The 25,105-nt window shown below is 33.9% G+C and overlaps 1 protein-coding gene across 1 annotated transcript; it reads right to left on the bottom strand.

The window, feature by feature from the left end:
- Positions 1 to 735: 735 nt before the first annotated feature.
- LOC117340486 (hemicentin-1-like) lies at positions 736 to 24,287 on the bottom strand. Its single transcript, XM_033902246.1, has 17 exons — positions 24,278 to 24,287; positions 21,480 to 21,785; positions 19,593 to 19,700; positions 18,853 to 19,140; positions 17,433 to 17,729; positions 17,133 to 17,276; positions 16,675 to 16,839; positions 13,704 to 14,003; positions 12,559 to 12,625; positions 10,734 to 11,011; positions 9,146 to 9,421; positions 7,866 to 8,159; positions 6,915 to 7,226; positions 6,109 to 6,348; positions 2,693 to 3,019; positions 1,952 to 2,239; positions 736 to 1,040 (listed from the first exon to the last, which is right to left on the bottom strand). The coding sequence occupies exons 1-17, from the start codon at positions 24,285 to 24,287 to the stop codon at positions 736 to 738; spliced, it is 4,005 nt and encodes a 1,334-aa protein (XP_033758137.1).
- Positions 24,288 to 25,105: the final 818 nt, after the last annotated feature.

A 25,105-nucleotide genomic window follows, 5' to 3' on the forward strand; every position in this document is an offset into this window, starting at 1 on the left:
GCACATTAAGTGTACGTGAAGCATTTATGCTGCGTCCGGTCTGGAGAGTGTGATCAAACACACAGACGGCTTGATGACCGTTATCGTTCCGAGAGGGTGTGAAGCTGAAGCTGGAATTGGTTCTGTACGTTCCTTTTTCAGAAGCATTTTCAATCACGATACCTAGAAAATAAACAAGATGCTAAATTCAAGTCAAGAACTATGAGGATAAATATTTCACATATATTATTGACCAAGTTCTGGGTAACTCGAATATGTAAGACTGTTCTTTCATGTAGATGTGAGGAATATGTAAATTTGTTTTCTCATATTTGTCTCTTCTATCTTAATTTTCCCCTATCAAGCTTTAAGACATTTCACCATTTTGAACATTCTCATTAGATTTGATTAGCCGAGAGTATATGTTTTAACAACTTAAATAAACTCAAACATATATTAAATACCATTGTATTGTCGGATGTTTTTTATAAACCAGAGGACTTGGGGTATCGGGTACATCCCAGACGTGTGACTATGGAACGTATAGAGTGTCCCAGCAGTCATTGTTGTTGGATCAGTTCCAGAGAGGGTCATACTGTTTGAAAATACTGCAAACAATAAAAACACATAGTTTAAGCAGTGAATAATAATGATTAGATCTATATAATATACTTTGCCATAGTTATCTGCTAATCAACCAATCGCAAGGTTTGCAACATCAGTTATATAATAAATCACAAATATACATTGTATATATTACATACTGTGTACGTCTTGGAAGCTCTTTTGGTCATTGCGACTGCTAAAGGAATTGCTTGCTGTGCATTTAAAAACTGCATTCTGATCCGTCACGAAATCAACCACGAAAGTTAGAACGCTAGACACAGGGTTGGTATTGTCGTTTCCATATGTTGGCGTCGGTGCTGCCAGGGGATCCCCATTCTTTTCCCACGATAATGTCGCCAGAGGAGCACCCCCAGAGGAATTACAGTATACTGACACAACGGTGCCATGTACTACAAACCGATCAAATCCGGTCATGACTGGCTGTCCAACTTCCCCTGGAATAAAACAGAAATAAAGTTAAGATATCAACAACTAAAATCAACTCAATTTTAAATAGTAATCTAGACCTTACAGCAACTTAATTATTAGTTTTTTTTACTTATATTTTTTCGAAAATGAACACCTCGCGCATTATATGAACTAGAAAAGTAAAATAATAATAAAAAAAATAGTTGTGAAATCGTATTTTAACAATTACGCCCTGGACTGTTAAACAATACATGTTTACTAATGATCAAGGTATCAAGGTAGCTATACGTTGTAATTTTTTTCTCTCGATTATTGGAAATAGTTAAGATAGAGCATTTAAAATGGAAATGAGTGAAGGAACTGAATTAATTAGGTTAATAAGGGTCAATGTGAGCTAAAAATGAGAGGATACAGTTGTCTCAAAAGAACCTGTGTCTGTGTTTTGAAAAAAAAATGGAATCTTCTGATCATGAATATAGGTCAATTTTGTTGGTCTTCATCCATCGAACCTCTCATTTAAATATTTTGGTTCTATACCTTTCGGTTAACCAGATGGCGGTTCATTTTGCACCTGTGACCTTAAACAGGGGTTGCTTGAAAGTGTTTTCATTTGTAAATCATGTCAGGCATCATCCAATGAACCTAACAGCAAAATGTCTTAATTGTTGGCCTTACAGTTATACAAAAAAAAAAAATCCAGTGACCTTAAAAAGAGCCAGGTCGAAGTCAATTTTTTTCACAAGCTTTGTCACTTGTCATTCTAGAAATATATCAGTCACCTAAAATGATCTTAGACCTTTTAGTTTGTGAGAGTGGAAACGATGACACCAGACCAACAACAGATTGACAAGGATAGATGGTAGAGGCTACGCCATCGTGTAGTCTCACCTTACCCTTTTCTTTACGGGCGAGTTAGGTAAACACATTTTAGACTTACTGTACACAATGAGGTAAAACTCTGCCGCTTCGACTGCCTCCCCTGCACTGTTCATGGCCGCGCAAACATAGTTCACACTGTCTGTGAAATCTGCATTGATTATAGTCAGCGTCTGTCCTCTAGCTCCAGTGATCAGGTACTTGGCAGAGTTTGCAAGCCTGGTATTGTTTCCTTTGATCTTCCAGGTGACATTGTAGTCCAGACTTGACGAGACGTTACATGTTACGGGAAAGTTTTCATTCTGTAGTACTTGACCAGATGTTTGGGAAAAGGATACTCTGGGTTTATCTGGAATAAACGTAATTTGTAAAAAGGAAAAGGAAAATACTCAATACAAGGATATGAAAGCGTGTCCATGGTTTTACTTGAGGCCTGACAACGAAAGTAATAATTGGTAATATAACTTTTTGACTGCTACAAGAACCAAAACATGTTTTTTTATCCTCACATCCTTTTCAAAGAGTCTTTATCCTTTGTGCACTTAAAAATGCAACAGTAATTTATTTTATTAAACCATTGAAGCATTTTGTAACACACATGAGATTTTACCGATAGCATTTTATCTGCTATACTTTTTAACGATATCAGCAAGTTTTTAATGTTTCAAACGAGAAAATGATTTGAAAGTTAGCTTCATGATCCTTAATGATACATGCCAGGTTAAATCATGTGTGTCAAGAAATGACATACATAATTATCGATTGAGAAATATATGTCACTCAAACCATGTAAAATACTCACACAAAATCTTGATAGTAAACGAAACATTGCTGGAAGTCGTCTCCCGGTGCTGGACCATGAAAGTTACTTTTTCCCCATCCAAATCTTTTGACATCAGAACTTCAATAGCTGATGTATAGGCGAAAACCATTTCATCTGTAACGCTTTCAGCGGTATGTTTCGGAGTCTGGATTATGTTATTGATTAGCCAGTAAAAGACAGCTGATTTTGGGTTATATCTTGGTATAGAACCATTTATTATGTACGTTTGGTCCTCGTAAAAGCTGGCGATAGCGTTCGACTCATCCCAAAGGACTGGTGAGTGCATGACCGTCGGTGCAGGGGTCACTGAGTGCAAAAATAAAGGTAACACATATCAAAATAGGACATTACGTCTGTTTGAAAAGAAAACAATAAGTTTAAGATGTTAATAGAACAGCTATTTTTTTTATCATTTTGTTTGATAACCATCCTGATATTCTGAAAGGATAGGAATTGCTGTTCACTTGAAATACTTTATATGAATATTCAAAGAAAAATATTTCGGATCCTTAATTTAACAGACCTATAAATAAGCATTTGTTAATTGATATCCTGAATGTTAAGTGACCTAAAACAGTTAAATAATGTCAATTTGTTGTGAATTTCACTATCTAATGAAATAATACGACTAGATATATTGTTATGATATCCCAATTTTTTTAAAACACATTTTCCATCATTAAACATCATATACATGCTATGTTAATATGTCGGTTATCTTAACATCAACATTTCTCTGAACCTGTGAATTGTTAAAATGACATCTTAAAATACGAAATCAATGTTAATTGTCGAAGTGTTTCTAAATTATTTTTGTAGCAACAAGTCTGCTTGTTAAAACTTATTTTCCATTTTGTTTTCATAGGTCACATAACACCCTAACAAATACAGTCTTCATTCCTATTGATATAAAATATGTAAACTTTTAGTTCATGATTATGCACACACCAAAACCGATAGACATTATGTCTGTTATAACCTGAAATAAATCCCCTTAATTCTTTAGTTGATTAGTAGCCGTTTCGGTTTATTTTCGATGAAAACCCGACATTGATTAAATCCCTTCACCATTTTACACACTCTACATTTAAAGCAAACAAATGAAACAAAGAACATAAAGATGAAAAAAGAATGTAGAAATGAATAAAAATGCCGATGAGCATATAAACTGACTATGAGTTGGATGGGACATTGTGTAATAGCTGGTTACCGTATATATCTCTTGATATTATACACAATTCTGATGTAATTTGTTTACCATAGAGACTGGCGAAATTTCGCTAAACTCTAGACAACAATTACATAAATGAATATTTAATTATTTATTCTATATATATATATCTTCTATGTATACTTCATCTTATGCTTCCTGTTGTATAGTGTAGAGAATTATATTTTAGTTAATATAAGATTGTTAGTGATTACATAGCTTGTTTTATTGTTATTATCACTAGTACGAATGTTGATATTATCTATTGTTAACTTATCTATTACAGAGCTAGCTATCAGTTTAAGGTACAGCTTTGTGATTTATTGAACTACAGATTTTAAATGATATGTGAGCTAATTATAAGTAGAACGTGTATATTAATTTAAACATGGGGATTTAAGCGGATTAAAAACTCCCTCAATTTCTATATTATAACAGATCTATCATCATATATACAACAAATCATTACTACCCAGATCTTACATATATACAATTTATCATTGATTAATCTGGATTGTAATAGGCATTTTCATTGGGTTGCAAATTTAATTTAATCAACCTATAACTGAAAGAGTGATGTCGCTGTTTGTTTTGTCGCATTTGATTGGCTGAAACATTGGAGTAATAATTTCTAAAAGAAATCATTCGTAAGTAAAAGTGTATTCCCATAAGGATTGTTTATGTTATAGAGCTATGATACAAGAACCCAGAGTGTACTCTCATCGTACACTGTTTTATATAAAGTTCACCTTTTTATTTTATAGGTCCATAGTGTTAAATAATAATTTAGATTAATACTGAAACTCATTTTTAAAGTTTGCATTTCAAGCATGCATATACACTTAAGATTATTTTACTAGAAATTTACAGTTTGTTTAAATATTTTTTAAACTTTATTCTAACAGAAACATTTCAGAAATATTAAACACTGTATTTGTATGATATTTGAGGTAGGTGTGCAGAATAGATGAGAACAATTGGCCCATTGCACTTAACGGTTACCAGGGTTCTAAAACATTCTTGATGTTTGTGTTTGCTTTTAATCAAGAATTAAACACATTTGACCAGTGTAACCTTGAAGGCTGGTCAAGGTCATTCAACTAACCAAACTTTTCAGTCCCAATGTTATGACTATATGTTTCTTGGTTATTATGAAGTTGTTCAAAGATTCGAAGTCGTTTCATCTACGCGACCTTGAATGTAAGTCATGGTCATTAATTTGAACAATCATGGAAGCCCGTCATCCCAGCATGTTACTTGATCAAAACATGAGCCTGGGCCTCTTGGTTATTGAGAAGTGGTTGATTGAAGATTTTATTACACTTGACCTCTGTAATCTTAAAAGTAGGTCCAGGTCATTTATTTGAACAAACTTTATAAACCCTTCATCCAAGCATACCGCTAGTTAAATATAATGACCCTTGGCCTCGAAGCCGAAAATGTTAATTGTTTACGACAGATAACGCCGGTCAAAAGGCGATAATAATAGGTCACATGAGAATTCAGAAAGGAATATATTCAATGTTATTATCAGGGAAAGAGTTCCTCTTGAATCCCACTAGAAATGTCCGAAACCGCTGTTAAAGGGGTAGCAAGAACATATGGCGCATTATCTCGTTTGGAGAATAAACACAATTTGAATATGCTGAACATCTGAACTATTAGCACCTTTAACACACAAACTATAGTTTAGATAAAGTTTTGCTAAAAATTATTAAATTGCAGCGTACAGCTGTTCTGTACAGGTTGGAGATATTAATGCTTATTTTAAAGTAGTTTGCTTATACTTTGTCAGACCAGTGGGTCCAAAGTTATTAAGTTCGAAACCAACATAATTATTTAACTTATCCTAGTCGGCCGGGATAGAAACAAAAAATGTTCCAACATCAGGATTTTCCATGGTATTTTATGTTAATGCAACATTAAAGAACGATAATCGTTTTCGAAAGTCAGATAAAGAATGCTTTTACATTATTATCTCAACATTTTACGACCCAATCTAAATAATGAAAACAAAATTAATATTGAGTGATTTTAGATTAAAATGAGAAAAAAAGGAATCATGAGAAAAACATCATATTTGCAGCATACAATTAACATTGTTATATACAGGTTACAGTCATACCATACACGTCCGTCAGGCTAACGTCTGTATTCAGCGTGTTGATTTCATTATATGCTGTACATCTGAACACAGCGTTTTTTTCTGACAATGCTACTGCCATGTTGTAGGTAGCGGTAGTGACGATTGGATCCGCATTGAAATCTGTGCTTGGCGAGGTTAGGATTGGTTGTCCGTTCCTAAACCACCCCAGTGTTGGAACAGGGAACCCTCCAATTGTCGTACATTCAAGCTGATAAGTGTCGCCATCTACGCCGATCCGTGTTAATGGAAAGCCGTCAATAACAGGCTGTGACGGTTGGGCTGCAAAAACATATCATGTACTCACAATTATGTAAGAGTTCTTCTAAAATTTCATAATTAATAAAAACCTGACGCGATTATAATCATCAAAAAAACAATTGTGTTTCTAATCATTGATCAGTAAGAAATAACGGGTGTTTTATCATGAAAAAAATACAAGACATTTTTTTTAAAACTCGTATAAGAAGTGAAAAATGATTCTACAGACGGACTAACAAAACGTTTAAGGAAGTCTGTTTTCCTATCTTGATGATGTTTCATATTTGGAAAATTAAAGATAGTAAATCAATCATTGGAGACGGTGGATTTTTCCTGATATTGAATCAGCATAAAAATACAAGCAAGCTTTTATTTAAATTTTTTCGCTATTTTTATCAAAAGATTATATTGATAGCAATAAAAATCTGAAATTATTGATTGAACTATTTCAATATTTCCATAGATATATATATATACCGTTAGAAATCATGACAAGTTGAATCACATCAGTCAACAAACATGCAAATTAACTATATCATGAAATATCAACATTAGATATTATGCTAATATCAAAATATAATACTTACATTTCACAGTGAGAGTAGCTGATACGTCGAACACTATTCGAGACTGCGCATGGTTAACTGAAGCAACAAGCGCTTTATCATTGTAGCCCGCCAATTGTGTGAAAGTGATGCTTGCCGTGGCATTCAAAGCTCCTTCAGCAGTGGGAACTGTGATAATTGGCGGCACGTTGCTGGGTAACTGCAATCCTCCTATCGACCATGAAACAATAGGTGCAGGACTGACTCTCGCAAAGTTGATGAAGAACGTAGTTACTTCTCCTGCCACTGTTGTGGTGGGACCTCTTATCGGATTTGCAACAGTAGTCGGTGGAACTGAAAGTTAGGAAATAAAAAATGACGAGTATTGTAGAACAATGAGACACCAATCAACAATAAGGAAACAAAAATGACGAGTATTGTGGAACACTGAGACACCAATCAACAATTACCCCCATTTATCAACGGTAATGATAACGTGATCGTTACTGTATACAGATGTGGTTATGGTATAGTTCACACCAGTTTGATTCTACGACTTTCAAAATTTTACAATAGCATAGCAAATCAAAACCGTTAGTATTTACAAAATGTTGAACGTCTGTTTCACAAAAAAAAAACCTGAGTAACCATAGTCAAATTATTATGAAATATACGCGAATGTATCAATATATATTTAGATTTTCTCATATTTTGTTTGTTTGTTAGTTAATGCTTCGTTTGCACAATGACGTTTATTTTTGTTCACAAATGTATCACGTACCTACGCACACATACAAAAGCTGATTACCATACAACATAAATAAGTGATATAGATACAATTCAGCATCATCAATAATCAAGCTTTAAACATTTCAAACGATAAATTATTGTCTGTGAGAGTGCCAAATAGTGTGAACAAAATGATGAAGAAAAGGACATAAGACAATTTGTTGATTTTGAGTTGTTTGGTTGAAGTCTACTTCCGATACATACTATATACGGCAGTGAAGATTCTTGTTCTGGTTATGTTTCCAACACTGTTGGAGACGAGGCAGGTGAAATTGGCATTACGGTCTGCATAGGCCACTTGATATGTCCACACACTTGTTGTTGTCGTCACCCCATTCTCTGTGACAGATGTGTCACCAATATTCATATTAACACCATTCTTTATCCAGATGACAGACGGTGTTGGTACACCGCCGACTGACGTACAACGAAGGATTAAGATATCGTTCTCGTTTGGGGTAGACACAGCTCCACTGATTGCAGGTGCTCCTCCCTCCGCTGAAAAAGTTTTAAATTTTAGAACGATTATTTATGTTATGAATCATAAGAAGAGAATTTAACAGCGCAATTATTACGTATTTAAACAGATTAGCACAATGACGAATTAGCTTACTCAAAATACCTGTCATAAAAAAAACAATGTTAAAAGTGTAATAAGTTGAATTATGATTAGCGGAATGTGAAGTGTAGCACATCATATTTCTAGTCCATTATTGTTTGAGGAAATGAAAAAAAAAATAGTCACAATGACGCGTGGATATAAGATGTCTTTTATATTATACATTATTAGCGGAATGTTAAGTGTAGTACATTATATTACGTGTCTATTGATTTGTAATAGAATTCACTAAAAATGTCCTAAAGAGGTTGGTATATAATATGATCAGACTGACGCGTGGATATATTTATCTTTTATATTTAGCTTATTTCACATGAGTTATAAAGCTGGTTTTGACTGTTACTTTTAAATCACGGTATTCTTGGCATGGGTGTAAAGTTGATATCATATATAATATAAATCAATGTGTCCCTGTCTTATGTAGTAACTGAACATAAGAGTTATGCTCTGCACATCGAGGCAGACACACAGTCTGAGATATAAAGAAAGAGATACAGACCTTGTGGGCCTCTTCCTCTGGGTCTGTCCCCAGGTCAAGGTGTCTCACTCCATTCCATCCATGTACTTAATGTATGTTTTATAGATACACGTATACCCGATACATTTTATGTAAACTACATGTAACTAAAAAGAAGAACAAGAAACTATGGACTATGTCTCTTACCTTAAATACGCTTATCTTAATAATGTAAATCGTTTTTAAAGTAAAAAACACTCGAACAAACTAACCACATATTATCCACGTTTACAGCATTGATCGCAGTGGCAAAACGTATATATCAGTATTCACGAACGCGAAAACAAATCTCTACAAAAAATGGACTTTGAATGTTGTATATATCATATTCGTCTGCAGTATACTTACATATAACGCTGATGGCTACAGCATTGCTCCGTAGTGAAGTACCCGCAGCATTAGTAGCAGTACAGCTGTAATCTCCCTCGTCAGAAAACTGGACACTTGTAATAGTCAGGAAATCCCCAGTTAATGTGAACTTGGCACTGGAGGATATTTCGGTATTTCCCTTATACCACTTAGTAGAGTATGAATTCAACGATGATGAAACATTACACCGTCCCAGAAAATCTTTGTTTTCTATAATATCGGTCGAATCGGGTTTGATTGAGACAATTGGTCGGCCTGAGGAGTATACAGAGGACTATTCTTTGTTATAAACACATACAGCACTCGACCTCAAACCATCTAATAAAGGCTGATTTTTCGCTTGACCGAACTAACCACAGGAAAGATATCATATATTTCAGTGGTGAAAAGACTATGGAAAAAGAGATCGATATTATCACAAATAAATGAGAATTGAGAGTAGAAATCAGCAGAGCTAAGATTGAATTAAACGTTAAAAATTGCGTCATACAGATGTTGCTGAGGGATATATATATCTCTCACACAATATGTCCTAGAACTAGTTCATATACTCATATACAATACAAACAGATACTGAAAAAAGTATGGAGGCTTGCGTCATACAGGTGTTGCTAAGGGATATTTTTAGGGAATAACTCTCACACAATATGTCCTCGAACTAGTTCTTATACTATACAGAATAATTTAAATAATGTATGGAAGCTTCATTATGATATATTTTTTCAAAGACGATAATGTCACCCAAATAAGACGGCACATTACCAATTCGTGAGATTTAACACAAACTTTTAATGAAAATAATTGAATTATAAGGGAAATAATTCAAACGAAAAGAGATAATTAGCTTCAATTCAAATTTATATGGAGAAGTAAAAGGGAAATACTGTTATCTACATAAGGTATATAACTATCTTCAAAACACAAAAACATATATTGCAAGGGAGATGTTACCCGAAAAAGACAAAAGATTTAAGTTGATAAAATGCAAGTCATTACAAAACCTTTTTTTCTGTGAAATTGGAAGCTACTAGGACAAGATATTAAAATTGCATTTAAAATCTTACGTTACAAAAGAAATTACACTAAATGCAATATATATATATATGAAGAGGGACATAATGCTATATGAAATTATATTTGATCCATCATGATGTAATAGTGATGCATAAAAACGAGAGAATTCTTCTTTTGCCTGAGAAATTCCATAAAAATACATATATAAATATTCAAATATTAACTTTATATCCGTTACTTGGTTCAAAAGCATCATAATCGATGTTTTGATTGAAGTGTACATTGAACAAATTTGAACCGTTTTGTTTTTTGTTTGTTTTTTGTTTTTTGTCAAGTATGGTGGCGTTTTTTTTGTTTTAGTTTTTAGCGTGTTTTTCTATTATTATTTAGCCTGTTTTGTCGATGTACCCTTAATCAATACAAAAACAAAGAGCAATGCCATTACTGACACTCACTTGATATTATAATCCATTATATGGCGTCATACCTATTCAGTGCAACTGGTACAAGCCCAATAAAAAATAATTGTGTGTGGAATCCGCTGTATACCTACCGTGAACTACAAACGGAGCTGTTTGGACGATAGGTGTATCAGAGGTTTGACGATGAAACACTTGCAATGTCAGGTCCTGGCCATTGTCTGTAAGTTTTGGGACATAGAACATACTTGACACAGTACGAACTGTTCCGTCGGCGTTTTCACTTGTGTTAGAAGTGTGATTGGAGGGAAAGATGTTCCCCACCATCCAATCGATCGTCGGTCCAGGCCATGCTCGTCCAACTTCAGCTTTAAACTCATAAGATTTCCCAACCAACAAATTAGGAGAGTTTCTGAAAATGAGAAGGTTCCTTTGTAATTTCTGTTTCAATCAAAAAATAAATTGAGATATATTGAAATCTTAAAAGCAAGGCTCATTTGAACTAAGTGATGGTTTCATCAATATATTTTGTTAAATGACAAGAGGGCCTCTATCGCTCAACTCGATGGATTAGACCAAACGTCAATATAACGTTTATGTTCAATTTGTTAATAGTTTTATCTATTGATGCCAACCAATGATATATATGGTTCTGGGGTGGGGATATCAGCTGCGTCAAACATAATACCCCAAAAAGGTCCGTTATAGTGTGAACAGACACGATAGACTACTTTTTACAAAATGAGCTAAGTCCCTTGGAGTGAAAAAAGACCCCTAGGCCTATTTCACATCACGATTGTGTTTACCTCTATTGATACCCAGCAATGCTATGTATGGTGGTGGGGTCGGGATCCCAACTATTTCAAAGATATAACCCAGAAACACCCGGTGAATCCCAGGAGTAGAGAACCACCTCAGGGCGTATCTAACAACATGAGTGTTTATCTCTTGATGCCCAACAATGCTATATACGCGTATGGGATCGGGATTTCAACTTTTTAATATATATATAAAAAGAGGTCAGGGGAAAGGCCCGATTAAAGCAAAATCAATAAATTCCACAAAAATTATTTTTTGACGGATACAAATAAAATTATAAATTACTCATCGGTTAGTTTGTAACAACTATAATAATAATATTTTTTGGCGGTGACATCTTATCTCATTGGTAAGTATTTCATTGCCATGACATAAGATATTGCTATTCTATCGTCATTGCCTCAGTTCTAATATTGAGTATATAATTATATTAATTTGACTTAAATTTACATTTACATATTTTTCCTCGTTAAATCCGATGACGCTAACCCTTTCAATACACTATCCTGTAAACTTTCCCAACGTCTTAAAAATTAAATATATATCTTGTTAATATTATTTCTTTTTTCTTTTAAATTGCATTTCCCCCCTATATTACCACCCTCTTTTTATGCCCTTCTGTAGAAAAGTCCATCTATATTTCAAAAAGGCCACTGGAAACAATGTGTCAGCTGCACTTTTGACTTTAATGAATTTCAATATTTTTTTACGGTTTGTTATTTAAAAATCACGCTGGAGTTAGAAAAGGCTTTACAATTAACTCTTGTTGTTATTGTGTAGATTTTATTTGAAGGGAATAACATTATATTAAAACTACATTATCATAATAACACTACAATCAAATAGGAACTGGACTTGTATCTTATAATTACAATACCGCAGTTCTATACCTATACCCAATAATGAGTAAATGAGAAGAAATGAAAGTGACGAAATAATGTCCAGGGGAAGCAGGATATGTGCCCGGTGATATACAGTGGTATAAAATCATAATTAAGAATCCTTGCTTGTAAATCTTTAATTGACGGTAGTAGGGTCAAAGAAAACAAATCCTGGTCAATTCGGTTAAAGGTGAGTGCTTTATGCATTCTTAAATAACATTTAAAAACAATCAAATAAAAACAAAAACAAAAAACTCACGATATTTTCGGATGACTATCGGTCAATGGTTCCGAAGGTAAGCGCAGTATGATGTTTGAAGGCAAAGCTAGAATAGAATGATTAAAAATATGCTGAAATGATATCCTAATAATATTCAATTTTATATACTATAATGAAAAATGAATTGAATAGTGCTGCCAGTAAAATTAATCATATAATACATTATGTTACAAATTCATTAACAAAATTAAAATATATTGATGCCTTTAACGTGAGATTATTTTTAGAAAGTTTAGATATTAAAAAATAGTCATTGGTTAACATATGATTAAACTAATCAGATAATTCTATATCAGAATCTACACAAGCAGTAAAGGAATGGGTAGTATGGGAGTAATATATATACATACAGTATAATAAGACATATTAGGTTAAAACAGAAAATAAGGAGGTATGAAAATAAACAGAGACTATAATACAAGATAGAACATAATAATATTATGATATAAGATGGTTTAAACAATGTTAGAAAGCAAGACAGCAATAACTGGTTATAGACATGTTACGCATTCTGCTACTCTGTGTAAACACATATTGGTGAATTTGAAACTCTTTTCAGTAAAAATTAAATTTTCAATCACTCCACAAGTGCCCAAAAGATAAAACAGAAGCTTGTTTTTGTTTTCTTAAATTTCAAACGAACTTGAATTTTGTTAGTTATGTATATAGCTTGTTGTGGACCCTAAAGCAATATAGTTAGTTACTACAGAAATTATTCTAAATTCTCAGCACTGCTCATATTAAACATATGTTAGGTTGCACTTCATCAAAATTTACTGTACAATTCAAACGTTTGAAATAAAATACCACCAATGAATTTAAAAATCTTTTCAAAACTGACCAAACATATATTTGGAAGCATAAAAATGTCGTTATTAAATAAATAAAAAAGATGAGGATGTTGCATTGTACTTTACATAAAGAAGCACAAAATGAAGATTTTAACACAAATTAAAAAGTTCCATTGAAATAATGTTTAACTTATGAAAGCTGTTCTTGATATTATGTTAAATCGATTAAGATGCATGCCTTCTACAAAGTATATGATATTTTTAATCACATTAATCTGTAAGATATATTTCCCTGTCTAAATCACACAGATCCAGATAAAATTCCTGGCCTACCCTTTACATGCCCCATGTTGGCGGTCTGTGAATAGTTTTGCACGACGTGTTGGGAATGGCACGTATATGCTGCGTAGCTGTCCGCTTGAGTAGGTATGAAGTCATATTTATTCGATGTGACGTAGTTTCCGTCATCGTCAGTGGTTGCTGTGGTCGTCGTACCCGAGATTATGGTGTTGTTTTTTAACCATCTCACTATAGGTCTTGGATTGCCACCAACGACGGTGCAAAGTATTGACTGTGGTACGTTTTCCGTAACACTTGACCTGAAGTTATTGATACTAGGCATCTCTGTTGGAACTGGAATCAAAGCAATATTCACTTTAATCAATCCAATACTTCAAAAGTGTTATTATAAAAGGGTTCTGGTTTTTTTTTTATCTATTTCAAAGAAAATATATAAAGTATTCGTACAAAAGATAGAGAAAACATGCAGAGATAATTAAAGTCTGTTTCAAGGTTTGAATAAGGACGTTAACGATAAGGTACCGTGATAGTGGAAAATTAGAGGAATGTATAGTCTGTTTCAAAGTTGTAGTACAAAGCCTATCGTCGTTACTGTGAAGCGTTTATCTATCAAAATACTTTATATAGCAACATCTAGTTAAATTGTTGGTTCTTAACTGATTAATGACAATAAACCATGTATATCACGCGGAGGGGGAATTTTATTTTCATGAATGACATTCTATAATCCTAAGAGGTCATGGTTGACATTCTATAATCCTAAGAGATCATGAATGACATTCTATCATCTTAAGAGGTCATAAATGACATTCTATTATCCTAAAGGGTCATGAATGACATTCTATAATCCTAAGAGGTCATGAATGACATTCTGTCATCCTAAGAGGTCATAGTTGACATTCTATAATCCTAAGAGATCATGAATGACATACTATCATCTTAAGAGGTCATAAATAACATTCTATTATCTTAAAGGGTCATGAATGACATTCTATAATCTTAAGAGGAAAACTGCATTTAGATGTTTGAATATATGGCATAATGCATTAGTCAATGCGACACATTTGTCCGTGTGCAGACATCATTTATTAAAACTGAACACTAGTACGGGATTCACATACCCGTAAAACCTCTTCAAACATGGAAAGGATTTATATATTTTTTCATATTTACTCTGGAGCTGAAACGAAATTGAATTGCAATGCAAAAATTAAACTAAGGGACCTTAAAGCAAAGCTTTGCCAAAACCAAATTCAATTGAGAAAGAGCCAACATCAGAAAACATATCAAATCTATCCAAATGTAAGCCCTTGCCCGCAAATATAAATATATATCCTTGATTTTGCAATCCAGTTGACTGCCACCAAATGAAACGTAAATGGTCCTAACATTAACCTCTTCTCTGAAATTGAGTTTAAATGATACGCTGGCATTCAGGATGATAACAGGATAACGCGGTATGTAATGATAATGTGTGTAGTTCTAAGAAATTGATATAAAAGTGTGATGTATAGTTACAGACTGTTAATGGACATAGACGTAAATAATAGCAGTATAATAGTGACTTTTTCAGTGAGTGAAAACTATCATTTCTATTTTATTTTATATATATTTATTCAAGTCAGTATTATTATGTTATCCTGTTATATACATTTTATATTATGTGCTACAATAAAATCAGGGTTCAGCACATATCATAGTGAACTACTAGTAGGTTGTACATTTTACAGAACCAGACATTTATTGGATTTTCAATACAGAATCACTAATGATGTGATTTGTAAATATTTTCTTTGAACTGCTATGCGTAAAGGTGGGCATATTTTCAAGCATGGGTATTCTTGGAAATTAAGACAGCACTAATGATATTTGTTTAGATTGTGTTCATGTAAAAAAAAAATACTGTAAGAAAGTCTGGAAATTAGAAACAAATTATTGTTATTATGTTCACTGGCATTTTTTCGTATAACGTTAAGCTGGATTGTGCTGGGCTGTATCCAAACATATTCTATCAGTAATATATTTCCCCTTTGCATATTAGGTTAATCCTTTCATCTTTCATCTTGAAAGTATTACTATAAATATAGGAATCGCATACAAAATGTTAGTCTCAAAAGCTGTTTGCATAACATTAGTATCACCAAATAAAACACATTAATAAAAACATAATATGAGGAACATTTGTTTGTTTCTAATCTACCTAAACTATAACTCGGTATTTTTCATTTTTGTATTATAATCTTCATGGCTTCTTTTTCAATTTATATTTGAGATTATTTTTTATTTATAAATCAATATATAATTAGATCTTTTAAAATGCACATTCACATAGAATTGATGCATTAGTATTTTTCATTTTATCAAACATTTGTTATTTTCTAAATATTTGCTTTTCCCTTTCAGAAATAGTTATTTGATTATTACACTTCTAATAGTTTTGTCGATATTTTTCTATTCCACTTCTGCATGGAAAAATGTCTGAGTACATAAACTAGATCGCTGACACAATCTTTAAAACATAAACTACTGAATACATTTAGAAAGACTCCTTTATCGCGTATAGAAATATTATTGTGAATATTTATTTTCCCCCAAACAAACCTAGTACCCAATTGTTCACATTCATCATCGCATTTAACGTGTACATAACTACATTGTACATTTATTTTTTAGATTGAAAACTTTATTGAAATGTTAACTAAATATATTAGATATGCATATGTATTCCGTAAAAGACAAACTTTTACGACTTCATAAAATAGAAACCGAATATTTAAAAAAGTTCCCTCATGGAAAAATATTAAACTACTCAATAGTTTAAGAGTATCATCACCATTTATCTGTCACCCAGATGGCATTATTATTGACAATAAATGCAATATTTGTTGAGTCTTCCTAGGAAAGTATCATATGCATGTAAACAAAGGATTATTTTACATACAAATGTGATGATATTGGCATTCCAAAATTCATTATATACATCCATATACGGTAATACACATACATTGCACATTAAGTGTACGTGAAGCATTTATGCTGCGTCCGGTCTGGAGAGTGTGATCAAACACACAGACGGCTTGATGGCCGTTATCGTTCCGAGAGGGTGTGAAGCTGAAGCTGGAATTGGTTCTGTACGTTCCTTTTTCAGAATCATTTTCAATCACGATGCCTAGAAAATATACAAGATGCTAAATTCAAGTCAAGAACTATGAGGATACATATTTCACATATATTATTGACCAAGTTCTGGGTAACTCGAATATCGTAAGACTGTTCTTTCATGTTGATGTGAGGAATATGTAAATTCTATGTAAATTTGTTTTCTCATATTTGCATCTTCTATCTTAATTTTCCCCTATCAAGCATTAAGACATTTCACCATTTTGAACATTATCATTAGCTCGGATTAGCCGAGAATATATGTTTTAACAACTTAAATAAACTCAAACATATGTTAAATACCATTGTATTGTCGGATGTTATTTATAAACCAGAGGACTTGGGGTATCGGGTACATCCAAGACGTGTGACTATGGAACGTATAGAGTGTCCCAGCAGTCATTGTTGTTGGTTCTGTTCCAGAGAGGGTCATACTGTTTGAAAATACTGCAAACAATAAAAACACATAGTTTAAGCAGTGAATAATAACTATTAGATATAAGTAATATACATTACAATATTTATCTTCTGATCAACCAATCGCAAAGTTTGCAACATCAGTTATATAATAAATCACAAATATACATTGTATATATTACATACTGTGTACGTCCTGGAAGCTCTTTTGGTCATTGCGACTGCTAAAGGAATTGCTTGCTGTGCATGTAAAAACTGCATTCTGGTCCGTCACGAAATCAACCACGAAAGTTAGAACGCTAGACACAGGGTTGGTATTATCGTTTCCATATGTTGGCGTCGGTGCTGTCAGGGGAGCCCCATTCTTTTCCCACGATAATGTCGCCGGAGGAGCACCCCCAGAGGAATTACAGTATATGGAGACAGCAGTGCCATGTACTACAAACCGATCAAAGCCGGTCATGACTGGCTGTCCAACTTCCCCTGGAATAAAATAGAAATAAGGCAAAGACATCAACAACTTAAATCAACCCCATTTTGAATAGTGGTCTTGACCTTATAGCAACTTAATTGATATTTTTTTTACTTATATTTTTCGAAAATGAACACATGGCGCATTATATGAAATAGTAAAATAAAATGAAAAAAATAGTTATGAAATCGTATTTAAACAATTACGCCCTAGACTGTTAAACAATACATGTATACTAATTATCAAGGTATCAAGGTAGCTATATACGGTTTATTTTTTCTCTCGATTGTTGGAAATAGTTAAGACTGAGCATTTAAAATGGAAATGAATGAAGGAACTGAATTAATTAGGTTAATAAGTGTCAATGTGAGCTAAAAATGAGAGGATAAGTTGTCTCAAAAGATCCTGTGTCTGTGTTTTGAAAAAAAGCAATGGAATCATCTGATTATGAATATAGGCCAATTTTGTTGGTATTCATCCATCTAAGCTCTCATTTAAATATTTTGGTTCTATACCTTTCGGTTAACCAGATGGTGGTTTATGTGGAACCTGTGATCCTAAACGGGGATTGCTTGAAAATGTTTTCATTTGTAAATCGTGTCAGGCATCATCCAATGAACCTAACAGCAACATGTCTTAATTGTTGGCCTTACAGTTATACAAAAAATATCCAGTGACCTTAAAAAGAGCCAGGTCGAAGTCAATTCTTTTCACAAGCTGTGTCAATTGTCATTCAGGGGCCGCGGTGGCCGAGTGGTTAAGGTGTACCGACACTTTATCACTAGCCCTCCACCACTTGGTTGCGAGTTCGAAACCTACGTGGGGCAGTTGCCAGGTACTGACCGAAGGCCGGTGGTTTTTCTCCGGGTACTCCGGCTTTCCTCCACCTCCAAAACCTGGCACGACCTTAAATGACCCTGGCTGTTGATAGGACGTTAAACAAAAACAAACCAAACCATTCTAGAAATAAATCAGTCACCTAAAATGATTTTACTACCTTTTAGTTTGTGAGAGTGAAAGCGATGACCCCAGACCAACAACAGATTGACAGGGATAGAAGGCAGAGGCTACGCCATCGTGTAGTCTTACCGTGTCCTTTCACGTGCGAGTTAGGTAAACACATTTTAGACTTACTGTACACGATGAGGTAAAACTCTGCCGCTTCGACTGCCTCCCCTGCACTGTTCATGGCCGTACAAACATAGGTCACACTGTCTGTGAAATTTGCATTGATTATAGTCAGCGTCTGTCCTCTAGCTCCAGTGATCAGGTACTTGGCAGAGCTTGCAAGCCTGGTATTGTTTCCTTTGATCTTCCAGGTGACATTGTAGTCCAGACTTGACGAGACGTTACATGTTACGGGAAAGTTTTCATTCTGTAGTACTTGACCAGATGTTTGGGAAAAGGATACTCTGGGTTTATCTGGAATAAACGTAATTTGTAAAAAGGAAAAGGAAAATACTCAATACAAGGATATGAACGCGTGTCCATGGTTTTACTTGAGGCCTGACAACGAAAGTAATAATTGGTAATATAACTTTTTGACTGCTACAAGAACCAAAACATGTTTTTTATCCTCACATCCTTTTCAAAGAGTCTTTGTCCTTTGTGCACTTAACAATGCAACAGTAATTTATTTTATTTAACCATTGAAGCATTTTGTAACACACATGAGATTTTACCGATAGCATTTTATCTGTTATACTTTTTAACGATATCAGCAAGTTTTTAATGTTTCAAACGAGAAAATCATTTAAAAGTTAACTTCATGATCCTAAATGATACATATCAGGTTAAATCATATGGGTCAAGACATGGCATACACAAATATCGATTGAGAGATATATCTCACTCAAACAATATAAAATACTCACACAAAATCTTGATAGTAAACGAAACATTGCTGGAAGTCGTCTCCGGATGCTGGACCATGAAAGTGACTTTTTTACCGTCCAAATCTTTTGACATCAGAACTTCAATAGCTGATGTATAGGCGAAAACCATTTCATCAGTAACACTTTCAGCGGTATGTTTCGGAGTCTGGATCAAGTTATTGATTAGCCAGTAACATACAGCTGATTTTGGGTTATACCTTGGTATTGAACCATTTACTATGTACGTTTGGTCTTCGTAAAAACTGGCGATAGCGTTCAACTCGTCCCAAAGGACTGGTGAGTGCATGACTGTCGGTACAGGGGTCACTGAGTGCCAAAATAAACGTTACACATATCAAAATAGGCTAGGAACATTACGTCTGTTTGAAAAGAAAAATAAAGATTTTAATAGAAAAGGCAATTTTTTATCACTTTTTAAAATATCATTCCTGATATTCTGAAAGGATAGGAACTGCTGTTCACAGGAAATACTTTACATGAATATTTAAGGAAAAATATTTTGGATCCTTAATTTAACAGACCAATAAATAAGCATTTGTTAATTGATTCCCTGAATGCTAAGTGACCTAAATCAGTTAAATAATGTCAATTTGTTGTGAATTTCACTATCTAATGAAATAATACGACTTGATATATAATGATATCCCATTTTTGTTAAAACACATTTTCCATCATCAGACAAAATATGCATGTAATGTTAGTATGTCGGTTGTCTTAATATTAAGATTTCTCTGAGTCTGTGAATTGTTATAATGACATCTTCAAATACAAAATCAATGTTAATTGTCGAAGAGTTTCTAAAATATTTCATAGCAACATGTCTGCTTGTAAAAGCAAATATTATGTTATTTTCCGTTTTGTTTCATATGTAAAATAAAACCTTTACAAATATGGACTTTATTCCTATTTATGAAAATATGTAAACCTTTAGTTCATGATTATGCACACACCAAAACCAATAACAACATGTTTGTTATAACCTGAAATAAATCCCGTTAATTCTTTAGTTGATTAGTAGCCGTTTCCGTTTATTTTCGATGAAAAACCGACATTGATTAAATCCCTTCACCATTTTACACACTCTACATTTAAAGCAAACAAATGAAACAAAGAACATGAAAATGAAAAAAAAATAACATAAAGATGAAAAAAGAATGTAGAAATGGACAAAAATGCCGATGAGCATATAAACTGACTATGAGTTGGATGGGACAGTGTGTATAGCTGGTTACCGTAGAGACTAACGATATGTCTATCGATTTTATACACAACTTTGATATAATTTAGTTACCGTAGAAACTGGCGAAACATCGCTCAACTCTAGAGACAATTATGATGCCATTCGGTTACGGTAGAACCTAGCGTGGTATAGCTAAACTCTAGAGACTATTCCGACGTAATTTGGTTACCGTAGAAACTAGCGTGGTATAGCTAAACTCTAGAGACGATTCCGATGTAATTTGGTTACCGTAGAAACTAGCGTGGTATAGCTAAACTCTAGAGACGATTCTGATGTAATTTGGTTACCGTAGAAACTAGCGTGGTATAGCTAAACTCTAGAGACGATTCCGATGTACACATTCTTTGTTTTTCAAATGGAAAATATATTGCCAAAGTGTATTGATAATTACTTATTATCATCAAAAACCATTCCGCCCAATAATATCCATTATAACATATTATAATTAAAATAGAAACCATTTCGCCCAATCATATCCATTTCCCCTCATTATGAAAAATGGCAACCATATCACCCAATGCTATCCATTATAACATATTATTATCTTTGCAATGTAAAACCATACTGCCAAGTGACAATATTTTGTTTATATGTCAAATGGAGATTTATAGCAGTTGATATCTTACCATAAACATCTAGGAGAATAAACGTCGATATCACTGTGAGATGTGGATTTTTTGCCTCGCATACATAAACCGAGCTATTGTCACTGAATGCTACAATAGAGGAATAGTCATTGAATACAAGCGTGCCTGATCCGCCAACCGTTGACGTAGATGTTGCGTCAATGATCACGTTAGATGTGCCGCGTTTCCAGGTGAGGGCGGGAACTGGTACACCCCCTGTTGTACTACAATTTAACAACAATGCATCCCCCTCGACCACAATCCTGGTGGGGTGATTAGATGTAATTGTAGGTTTGAACAGGTATTCTGAAATAAAAAAAAAATGAAAAGAGTCATCAATATTTCAATTAGTGGACATATTTTTCTATTGAGCTGCCTAAAATTTTTCCATAATTTTCAATTAATAAATATTGATATTAATATCATAGTAAATTATTATTTATGCAAAGAATGTATGATCTGTTGATGTATGTCTTTCAATTCATTGACAGTCACACTGTACTCCAAACGTCCCCTCTTAAGACGGCTAGCCTATTAAAAGATATTGCCGTCAGTGAGACACTACCTGTGTTTATAAACCACCCCCATTGAAACTATCTGTGTCAACAGACCACCTCACAGAGACACTACCTAAGTAGGCAGACCAACTATATTGAGTCACTAGCTGTGAAAATAGATCACCTCAATTGAAACAATATCTATGAAAATAGATCACCTCTATTGTGACACTAGCTGTGAAAATAGATCACCTATATTGAAACGCTAGCTGTGAAAATAGATCACCTTTGTTTAAACACTAGCTGTGAAAATAGATCACCTCTATTAAGACACTAGCTATGAAAATAGATCACCTCTGTTGAAACACTATCTATGAAAATTGAGCACCTCTATTGAGATACTAGCTGTGAAAATAGATCACCTCTATTGAAACACTATCTGTGAAAATTGATCACCTCTATTGAGACACTAGCTGTGAAAATAGGTCACCTCTGTTGAAACACTAGCTGTGAAAATAGATTACCTCTATTTGTTTCTGGTGTTGAATGTGAATGAAAATGATTGTGAAATGAAGACGACAATGATGATGACAATGATTACAACAGAACGCACATGCACAAAAAAGATACACACAGACTACACTCTTAGCCATACAATATTTAAAAGCTTGTACACGGGCAAAAGCATGCAAAAGTAAATATGAACGATTACGTATTAATGATTAAGGAGCAAGAACAGCCAGTTGACCAAATCACTTTCAGCACAGTTTTCATAGTTCCTTTACCCCATCCCGATCCAATTGTATACTGAAATATTACTTTTTGTACCAAAGAGCATGAAATAGTAAAAGGCTTGATGTGGTAGACGTTTGTTAATATGATAAGTGATAGTCACGTTGTCATCCTCACCTTGGTCCTGACGGGACTGTAAATCGTGAATTCAACCTAGATCTGGTGTCTTCAAAGAGGCAGGAGACGCTAATTCTTCCGGAGCAGTTGGTCATATTCCCCTTGTACTTTTATTTTACATAGGGGTCTTAACTCACTAAATTTTATTGATTTTTTTTTAAATTGAAATTACTCTTTAGTCTGTATGCCGAAAGTGTCGTTTTGTCTTTCTAACTAGACGTCTATTGGCAAAATAAAACCTTATCTTGTATTATCCCAAAAATGTTTTGGTCAGTCACCAGCCATGTTCCTGCTACTTATGACAGACTACATATGTAAATGACATCACATCACGTGTGCAAAAATGATAAGCTAGGACATCAGCCATAAACAGAAATAATGACTTAGTAGATCACAAAATACCCTTGGCAACCAGCCGTGATTGACCAATACCCTAGCAACCAGGCGTGATGGACATATACCCTAGCAACCAGGCGTGAATGACCAATACCCTAGCAACCAGACATGATGGAATAAAGTATTAAGTTTGCTGACTTAAACAACAACGTCAGTATTCACTGATTCATGTTGCTTTCTTCATTTTATATCTAATTCCGTATTTTTTTCGAGTGACACTACAGACACAAATGATTCGAAGCAATGCTGCTCCATGAATGATTTATTTATCTATTTATACATTAGTTATTTTTTTGATTTTATTAAAGAAAAAGAAATTTAACAAGTACATAGTAGACGTTTCATGTCGTCTTGTTGCTGTTGTCAGGCGATCAAGCGCCATTATGTAATTAATAAGCGTCATGAGTTGTTGACATATTTTGAAATTTTCCGGACGGTATTGGAGGAGGTCAAGGTCACGATTCAGACTGAAGTTATAAGTTTTGAACCCTTTCTGATACATACTGTATGTGATAGAATATGAAAAACCTCAAACGTCCGCTTTACACTGACATTTCCTGGTCTGAAAACATCATCTTTACACGTATCTACATGATATATTCTTTTCATAATATAAGCCACTCAATCACATCTTGCAAACAACATATTCTGATGTCAACTGTTTTAGCTAAAATATCAGTTGTATGGATAATAGCGTTTATTGGCTGTTGGTAATTTAAAAAAAACAAATTAACACAATGTTCCACCAGATAAAAAGCTAAGTCTTGCCTTTATAAGGGTTAGAAACTAAACAGATTATAAATACTATTTTATTAACGTCAGACGTTAAGTCGTTGACTTTAGTCAATCATATTGCTATTTAACTGTATTACATAGTTAAGGTTATGTCATACTATAAATGTTTTAAATTTGGTAAATTCTAAAATGAATCTTTGTTAATTTCATACAGCTTTATTTAAGACTAACGCAAATCCTTCCCAAGGTACCTTGCGCTACCTGCATTCATGTTTCGTAACGGACCGCAATGCATTATGGGATATATTTTAAAAACTAATGGTTGGGGGAATCTAGATTTCAAACTAATTCGTAACAATACACTCAAGATTTCATAAAAAACACCGATATTGAGTTACGGATGAATTTTGAATAAAATAACTACCACACAGTTCTAATCTTAAACCAATTTTTTTTGGTGCAAACGTTAGGTAAATTAGTAGTTTCTGTGAGCGCCGTATATATGAAATCTTACCGTAAACTTGTGACAGAGTCCCTGAGGCACTGTAAGATCCCATTACGTTTGAAGTAGTGCAGGTGAATATCTGGCCAATCAATTCAACAGTAGCGACGATGTCAAATCTGCTGATTACAAGGTCACCTTGAGATGCGGATGAGAGGGACATGCTGGAAGGTCCAGACCAAGTTACGCTTGGAGTAGGAAAACCGCCCCTTGACGAGCAGTAACCATGGATATTGGTATTCTCATTCACCCCGGAAGTACCAAAACTGGTATTGACGCTTGGTTGTCCGGGTTTGTCTGGAAAATTAAACCATATATTTGCTTTGGGGGCTAATTGATGTTTAAACCAGTTACGGTTGGAGTACAGTAGAATATATATAATTAAAAATATATAATGTTCTTGTGATGGATATACATAGTAATAATAATAATAATAAACACAAACCAGAAATTCACACTAGCGCTTTCACATGCTTTGAGAGCAAGCTCATTACACCTTGTTTTTTTTATCATTATTACTAAATATATATACATACACAATTGTACTTGCCCCCCCCCCCCCCACCCCCCCCCACCCCCCCCCCCCA

Source organism: Pecten maximus, chromosome 13 (genome assembly GCF_902652985.1).
Source record: "Pecten maximus chromosome 13, xPecMax1.1, whole genome shotgun sequence".
Taxonomy (NCBI): Eukaryota; Metazoa; Mollusca; class Bivalvia; order Pectinida; family Pectinidae; genus Pecten; species Pecten maximus.

Coding starts and splice junctions, on each gene's coding strand:
- LOC117340486 (XM_033902246.1), bottom strand. Junction 19,701..21,479: donor TATTCTCCTAGATGTTTATG/GTAAGATATCAA, acceptor CCTATACATCAG/CTATTGAAGTTCTGATGTCA. Junction 6,349..6,914: donor AGCTACTCTCACTGTGAAAT/GTAAGTATTATA, acceptor ATGTTTTTGCAG/CCCAACCGTCACAGCCTGTT.